Source organism: Callorhinus ursinus, unplaced genomic scaffold, assembly GCF_003265705.2.
Source record: "Callorhinus ursinus isolate GAN/ISIS: 27379988/994484 unplaced genomic scaffold, GSC_fseal_2.0 scaffold658, whole genome shotgun sequence".
NCBI classification, from domain to species: Eukaryota; Metazoa; Chordata; class Mammalia; order Carnivora; family Otariidae; genus Callorhinus; species Callorhinus ursinus.
In genome coordinates, this window is record NW_027397713.1 from 1 (window position 1) to 8743 (window position 8743).

Genomic DNA, 8743 nt, shown 5'->3' on the forward strand with positions numbered 1-8743 from the left:
CATGGGGACACTTAGGTGAGGTGAGATTACATCAGGGATGTGAAGTACACAGTGTGTGGCAAAAACTGGGTCTGATTTCAGATAGTCTGACTACTGAGTTGACAGTCTTTTTTTTTAAGGTTTTAAACTTTTTTTGAAATTCCAGTTAGTTAACATGCAGTGCAATATTAATTTCAGGTTAACAGTACAGTGATTCAACACCTCTGCACAATACCATGTGATCAACTCAAGTGCCTTCCTTGATCCCCGTCATCTAACTAATCCCTCCACCCCCTATCTTCTGGTAACCGTCCATTTGTTCTCTATAGTTAAGAGTCTGTTTTTTGGTTTGCCCCCCTCTCACTTTCCCCCCTAAGCTCATTTGTTTTGTTTCTTAAATTCCACATATGGGATGACTTGACTCTCTTGACCAATCATTGTTAATGCTTCTGGATGATAAAGCATTTGCATTCCTAAACCATCTCATGTTTCTTAAGTTCCTTTCAAAATTTTAATATTTTCATCTTGAGAAATGCCTTAAATCTTTCCCTCACATACAAGGCATGTCTATCTCTACCCATGACATAGAGTAGCAGTGTGAAAAAAAGGTAGCAGCTCATGGCATCCATTCACGTATATGCTCTGCACCTGAGCATAGGTTGAAAAATGTTGCTTATAAACTTGAAAGTCATAAGGCTCCTCCATGGAAATGCTACTCATCTGTGTTAGTGTTTCATTCTATGAGAACTAGGCAACTATGTCAGTGATGTTCTCTGTCCTTAGGGGACTTTTCCACCCAAGATGGTAGGTGGCATATCATTTTTAAAAAGCAGCTACATGAGAGAAAGAATCAAATACATAGACTCTTCAAAGTAGAAGAAAATTCAGACATTTTTTGGTCCCTGGAAGACAAAGACCTTCAAGACAGTGCAGATTTATAAGAGACTTAGAAGACAATCAAGTGCCCTAACAGGATTGCTTCTGTAAAGCAGTGGTGCTCCCTCACCTGGAGGAGACAGAAGTGGCCATGACACTTTTATCATTTGGTGTGTTAGTTACTTTCAGAACTCTGAATGTAACCCAAACCAGTACTTCTTTGTAAATGGGGAAAGCTTTTCAAGTGTATGGAGGCCTTGGTGTCCTCAATGTAGAGTGGAAACTGTCATCAAGTCTTATGGGGATGTTGCAGTGAGGAGCAGTGCAGAGAAGAAAAGCAGCCAACACAGCACTCAGCATATGGGACCCTCCTAATAACATTTGCTATCATGTGTGTGTGTGGTTTTTAGTCCAATGACACCTGGAATATTTCATTTCTCAGAAGGGGTGGGCAACAGGGGAAAGACAATAAAAGGAGAGTAAAGCCTTAGCATGATAACTGCAAATCACAAAGAAGTGTTTATGAGCTGAAACTCTAGCTGGGAATCTCTATTGTTTAGGAAAGGAATGAAGTGCACAGGAATGATGTCAATATTCATTTGGCATGGACAGATGATGAACCATATAGCAATCAAAATGAATTAAAGAAAATATGAATCAGAATTATAGGTTGATAAAAAATAAAAACCTAAAAATATTTATATGACAAAAGCCTACAGCATGAGAAAACCTTAAATATATATTGAAATCTCCCAGGCTATAATCCCTAGTATATAAAAACCCCAGCAAAAAATAACAGAAAGACAACAGTGAAGTGCTGGGTTTCCCACTAGTTGATATGATCAAGTTGAGACACTTCACTGTCCTCATTCTAGGTGTTTTTATTGCAATTAATAGTAGAGATATAGGTAAAGCCCACATTGTAAGGTTGTACAATCTTGATTTTTTTCCTTCCCCAGGGGAACCAGTACACTGACTTTATATACATTATTCCCCTGCAATTTTTACTATAATTAGTTTTATCCTTTCATAAAAACTTACATTCTTTGGATAAAGAAAATGTGGTATACACACACACACATGCACACACACACACGCGCGCACACACACACACACACACACACTGGAATATTTTGCAGCCAACAAAAAACAAAATCTTGCTTGCCATTTGCAATGATGTGGATGGAACTAGAGGGTATTATGCTATGTGAAATAAGTTAATCAGAGAAAGACAAGTGTCATATGATCTCACTGATAATGAGGAATTTGAGAAAAGGATCACAAGACAGAGGATCATAGGAGAAGGGAGGAAAAATGAAACAAGCTGAAACCAGAGAGGGAGACAAACCATAAGAGACTCTTAATCTCAGGAAACACACTGAGGGTTGCTGGAGTAGTGGAGGGTGGGAGGGATGGGGTGGCTGGGTGGTGGACATTGGGGAGGGAATGTGCTATGGTGAGCACTGTGAATTGTGTAAGTGATGAATCACAGACCTTTACCTTTGAAACAAATAATACATTATATGTTAAAAAAAAAAAAGATAGTAGGAAGGGAAAAATGAAGGGGGGAAATCGGAGGGGGAGATGAACCATGAGAGACTATGGACTCTGAGAAACAAACTGAGGGTTCTAGAGGGGAGGGGAGTGGGGGGATGGGTTAGCTCGGTGATGGGTATTAAGGAGGGCACGTACTGCATGGAGCACTGGGTGTTATACGAAAACAATGGATCATGGATCACCACATCAAAAACTAATGATGTATTGTATGGTGACTAACATAACATAATAAAATAAAAAATAAAGAAAAATAAAGAAAGAAAGCTCAAAAAAAAATAAAAGGGACCAATTTCTTCACAGGAGGAAAATATGTTCTGCCATATTTTAGAGAGATTAGAAGAACAGCTGATTGAGATAAAGGTCAGTATCAGTACAGAATACATGGGCACTTGTCAATAGGAAGACAGGCTGGAATGCATGGGACACCCAGGTCTTGTTTCATGCATGCACAATCTTCATTGCTTTCCCTTGATGAATCTGTAGCAAAATACCTGCCATCTTTATTGAAGCATTAACTAAAGGACTTTCGGTTACCTGGATGGCATCAGCGTGGAATGATGCATGACATGTCACCTACATACAAAGATGGAAGATCTGTCTTCAGGAAGGGCAGAGAGACCAAGTGAGGCAATGGGCTCAGGGTCAAGAAAGATCATTCCTGGTTGGAGCCTCAGGTGTGCTTCTTCCTGACTAGGTAAGGACTGTGAGGTTGTCATAGGCTGACTCTTTATAGTATTCTATCCCTGGGGGGTCAATATCCAAAGCTCCTCATTAGACAATATTTTTAGTGTCCTTCTGATCCCTGGGCTCTGCAAATCCTTAAAGACCAAGACCATAGAAGAGAGTAATTCATGATGGATAATCCTTGAGCTTATGAGGCCAGGTGTACATCATCTATTCTCCCTACTGTTCATGCTCATCTCTGTCTCACATACCTTGCACACATATACTCACACTCTTTCTAATGAATCCTAGGCTTCTTTTTTTTAAAGTTACAAAGGGAGGCTTCAGTATGTGATTAATGATATCTCGAAGCCTGATTCCAGTTTTAATGTGCAAATATTATTTATGTACTGGGTGTAAATAATATATTTATAATATAGTTAAGATATTATAAAATTCAATCTCCTAGTGTTATTTCACCTTTAGATCATTGAATGTTTACTGTACTTTCTTTCTATTTTTTATATTTTACATGGGAATATATCATCGATTCTTTGAGATCATTGTGGCTGTGATCATGTAGACAGACTTTATACTCTCTTTTAATCTTTCAAAATCACCTGCTCCAAGTTCTGCACAATAGATATAGTGCACATTTTTCTTCCCACTGGGGGATTTTTGACTGAATTATGGTTCTTCATTTTTATTTATTTATTTATTTTTGAATCTTTTTTGAGAGAGTGAGAGAGTATGAGCAGCAGGGGGAGAGGCAGAGGGAGAGGGAGAGAGAGAATCCCAAGCAGGCTCCATGCCCAGTGCAGAACTGGCTTCATGACTCAATCTCATGACTCTGAGATTATGACCTGATCCTAAATCAAGAGTCAGATGCCTAACCAGCTGAGCGACCAAGGTGCCTCAAGGTTCTTTATAATTTTGTTAAGGATTTATTTATTTATTTATTTTAGGGAGAGAGCATGTGGGAGCAGAGTGAGAAGAAGAGGGAGAGAATCTCCAGAGACTCCCCACTGAGTGCAGAGCTCAACTTAGGGCTTGATCCCATGACCCCAAAATCATGATGTGAAGGAAACCAAGAGTTCAACACTCAACTGGCTGAACCACCCAGGTGCCCCACGTTTCTGTATTTTTAATTGTGTCGTGATAAAGTGCAGTGTGCAGTTTGTCCATCACTCAGAGATTTCATCGGTAATAATAGGCGTGGATGATACTGCATGTTAATATTCACTTGAAAACATTTTTCTTTAAGCATTTCAGTATTTTCATGTATTTACCAATGTCTTTCACATTTTAACACTTTTTAATGGAGTTTTCTTACTCTATATTTTCAAAATATATTTCTTGAAAATAGGCTTTTGACAAGAATGCATTGTAATATCACTCTTCACCATGTTAACACCAGTAAACTTCAAACACATGAATAATAGGGAAATATGAAGACTTAGCTGGGCTCAAAAAATGATAAAGCTTCTATGTACCTCAAAAAAACAAAAACATAAATGCTACGGTGGGCTGGAGCCAAAGGGTTCTGCTGATTTATGTTCACAGGTAAGTGGATACTTACTCTTCTGGGTGATGGGGATTAAAGAATGAAGCTGGACCCCAATCTTTCACTACTCACAAAAGTCAACTCAGAATGGATTAAACACTTCAATGTAAGATCTGAAACTGTAAAAGTTCTTGGACAAAACAAAGGGGATAACCTCATTGACATTGGTTTTGGTGATGATTTTTCAGATTTGACATGAAAAGCAAGACAACAAAGCAAAAATAAACATGTGGGAGTACATCAAACTAAAAAGAATCTACATAGGAAAGGGAACAATCAAGAAAATGAGAAGGCAACCTGTGGATGAGAGGAAATCTTTGCAAAGCTCATATCCAATAAGGGGTTTATATCCCCACTAGATAAGAAACTCATACAACTCAATAGCAAAAACTCAAATAATCTGATTTTATTTTATTTATTTTTTAAAAGATTTTATTTATTTATTTGGCAGAAAGAGAGAGAGAGAGCACAAGCAGGGGAGGGGCAGGCAGAGGGAGAGGGAGAAGCAGGCTCCCTGCTGAGCAGGGACCCCCAACATGGGGCTCAACCCCAGGACCCTGGGATCATGACCTGAGCCAAAGGCAGATGCTTTTGACTGAGCCACCCAAGCACCCCACAAATAATCTGATGTTAAAATAGGCAAAGACCTGAATAGAGAGCTTCTTAAAAAAGACATACAAATTGCCAACATGTACATAAAAATGTTCTCAACATTACTAGACACCAGGGAAATGCAAATCAAAACCTCACTGAGGTATTACTTTATACTTGTTTACATGGCTGTTACCAAAGACAACAAATACCCGAGTGTAGGTGAAGAAAAGGCAGCCCTTTTACACTATTTGTGGGAATATAAACTGGTTCAGCTGCTGTGGAAAACAGTATAGCAGTTCCTCAAAACATTAAAAATACTTACAAAGGAGACCCAAATACATCGAAAGAATATTTTATTTTTGGATAGATATGCACAATGTCATAGAAATGTCAACTTGCCTTAAATAGCTTTATAGATTTAATGGAAAATCTGTGATGCTATTGTACTTGAGAGACTGATTTTAAAATTTGTATGAAAGAGCAATGGAGAAAGAATATTTGACTTGATGGCAAATAAGAACAGAGTAATTGGTTTCATATATATCAAGATTAATTGTGGAGATACAGTAACTAAAAGGGTGTGGTTTTGGAGTAGAGTGAAAAATAGAAACAATGAGACTGACACATGTAGGAAGACACTATTGAGGACAGATGCAGTGGCCATTTTACTTAGGATAACGCGGCATTGCAGGGGAAGGATGGTGCCATTCAACAAATGCTTTTAGGTTGTAGGACTCAACACACGGAAACAAAACAAATTGCTTAGCAGGAAACTGGCATTGTTGGAGTTCTTGTTAGGATAAGGTTAACAGGATGATTGATAAAGGAAATGAGACCTCAATCTGCCAAATTCCTTTCTCACATTCATACAGGCTGTTTGCCTTATGCTGACACTGAGAATGCTATGCTTTTCTCTTCACCTCTCTTTCTTAAATTCACAGTTTCCTTTTTATTTTTTCTAAAGATTTTATTTATTTATTTATTTATTTATTTATTTATTTATTTACTTACTTACTTATTTATTTATTTGAGAGAGAGAGTGAGCGAGAGACACCAGAGCACAAGCCAGGGGTGGGGCAGAGGGAGAGGGAGGAGCAGACTCCCCACTGAGCAGGGAGCCCAATATGGGACTGGATCCCAGGGTCCTGGGATCATGACCCGAGCTAAAAGCGGAGGCTTAACCACTGAGCCACCCAGGCGCCTACTTTTCTTTTTAAGATTTATTTTTATTTATTTTAGACAGAGAGAGAGTATGTGAATGTGAGGAGGGGCAGAGGGAGAGGGAGAGAATCCTCAAACTAACTCCCCACTGAACACAGAGCCTATCCTGGGACTGGGTCATAAGACCCTGAGAGCATGACCTGAGCTGAAATCAAGAGTCCGACACTTAACTGACTGAGCCACCCAGGCACCTCTCTCTCTCTTTTTTTTTTTTTTAAGATTTTTATTTATTTATTTGAGAGAGAGAGAATGAGAGAGAGAGAGTACATGAGATGGGGGGAGGGTCAGAGGGAGAAGCAGACCCCCTGCCGAGCAGGGAGCCCGATGCGGGACTCGATCCCGGGACTCCAGGATCATGACCTGAGCCGAAGGCAGTCGCCTAACCAACTGAGCCACCCAGGCGCCCGGCACCTCTCTTTTTTAATTATATATTTAAGCTGTAGATAATGATGATTTGATACACATACATAATGGAATTATTACTATGGGCAAGCTAATTAACATACCCATCTCCTCACATAGTTACCTTTGTTCTAGTGGCTGGCAGTTAAGAGCACATCAAATCTAGGCTGAGGCGAGTTCTCTGGCTATAATGACGTCCTTGTTTAGCACTTTTCCCACCCTATCCTTCTGTCACTAACATTTTCCTGAGAACAGGTCCCCTAAAATAACCATAGAAGGAATCCCTTACTCTGATTCTGCTTCAATGGTTCCCCAAAAATCAAGTTCAGAGTGTTCACATAAATTTTCAAAAATACCCAAACTAGAGAAACCAAAGTCAGTTTTCAAACCTAAGTTGAATTCCCTTTATGGTATTTAACCACTGAAACATAAGAACTAAGAACTTGCTGAGGGAAGGGCCAGACAATCTGACTCACCCAGTATTCCTGTACTTTGACTCATTCTAGAAGCCAAGACCAAGGCAGATGACATAATAACAAACAAGATGTTTCTCAGATGAGTTTCTTCAAGGCTCCCTTCATGTCCTTGTTCCTCAGGCTATAGATAAAGGGGTTCAACATTGGAGGGACCACGGTGTACATCACTGAGGCACTTGCAGTATCCTTGGAAGAATGAATAACTGCAGAACTAATGTACACTCCAAAAGCTGTCCCATAGAACAAAGAAACAACCGAGAGATGAGACCCACAGGTAGAAAAGGCTTTATATTTCCCCCCAGCTGATGACATTCTCAGAGTGGAAGAGACAATTTGAATGTAAGAGAAAATAATCCCAAGGAGAGGAACACCACCCAATATGCTAGTCACTAAATACACCAAGGTGTTATTGATGAGGGTGTCAGAACAGGCAAGCTTGATGACCTGAGCAAGTTCACAGAAGAAATGGGGAATTTCCAGGTCTGTGCAGAAGGAGAGTCGCAGCACCATGAGACTGTGCAGTAGGGCATCTGCAGTGCTGATGCTCAAGGAGAGTAGAATCAGCAGGCCACAGAGGTGGGGGTTCATGATGACTGTGTACCTCAGTGGATGGCAGATGGCCACGTAGCGGTCATAAGCCATTGCTGCAAGGAGGAAGTTTTCCAATCCTGCAAAAAAGAGGACGAAGCTGACTTGGGTGAGGCAGCCTGTGTAACTGATGGATTTGCTCTGTCTTTGGATGTTCACTAGCATCTTGGGGATGGTGGTGGTGCTGAAACAGATGTCAGTAAAGGCCAGGTGTGAGAGGAAGAAGTACATAGGTGTGTGGAGGTGGGAGTCGGAGCTGATAACCAGGATGATGAGCAGGTTTCCAAGCACAGTGACCAGGTATACGGTCAGGAACAGTCCAAATAGGAGGGGCTGCCATTCTGGATCTTCTGAGAGACCCAGGAGGAGGAATTCTGCTACACCTGTTTGGTTTTCTGGTCTCATGTTCTTGATGAGACTGATGGAAAAAATACAGAGGAGAGGACACATAACAGATGTACAAGGATCTCTTGTTTTAGAAAATCCTGACATGAATAATATTTTCTTTTTTTAAAAGTTTTTATTTAAATTCTAGTTAGTTAACATACAGTGTAATATTAGTTTCAGGTGTACAATATTGTGATCAACACTTCCATACAACACCCAGGGCTCATCACAGAATTGAATATTATTAATCTTTTCTGGGGCACCTGGGTAGCTCAGTCAGTTAAGCATCAGCCCTGGGCTCAGGTCAGGAACCCAGCATCCTGGGATCAAGGTCCAGCATTGGGCTTCCTGCTAGGTGGGGAGCCTGCTTCTCCTTCTCCCTCTGCCCCTCCCCCTGCTCTCTCTCTCTTTCTTTCTCGCTCTGCTCTCTCTCTCA

The 8743-nt window shown here is 40.3% G+C and overlaps 1 protein-coding gene across 1 annotated transcript; it reads right to left on the minus strand.

Annotated features, from left to right (window-relative positions):
- Positions 1-7407: 7407 nt before the first annotated feature.
- On the minus strand, positions 7408-8325 carry LOC112818815 (olfactory receptor 7G2-like). The gene has a single exon (XM_025865918.1). It carries the CDS (start codon positions 8323-8325, stop codon positions 7408-7410), a length of 918 nt encoding a protein of 305 aa, XP_025721703.1.
- Positions 8326-8743: the final 418 nt, after the last annotated feature.

Bases quoted from the DNA above. Each gene is read 5' to 3' on its own strand.
- LOC112818815 (XM_025865918.1), bottom strand. From the start codon at position 8,325: ATGAGACCAGAAAACCAAACAGGTGTAGCAGAATTCCTCCTCCTGGGT.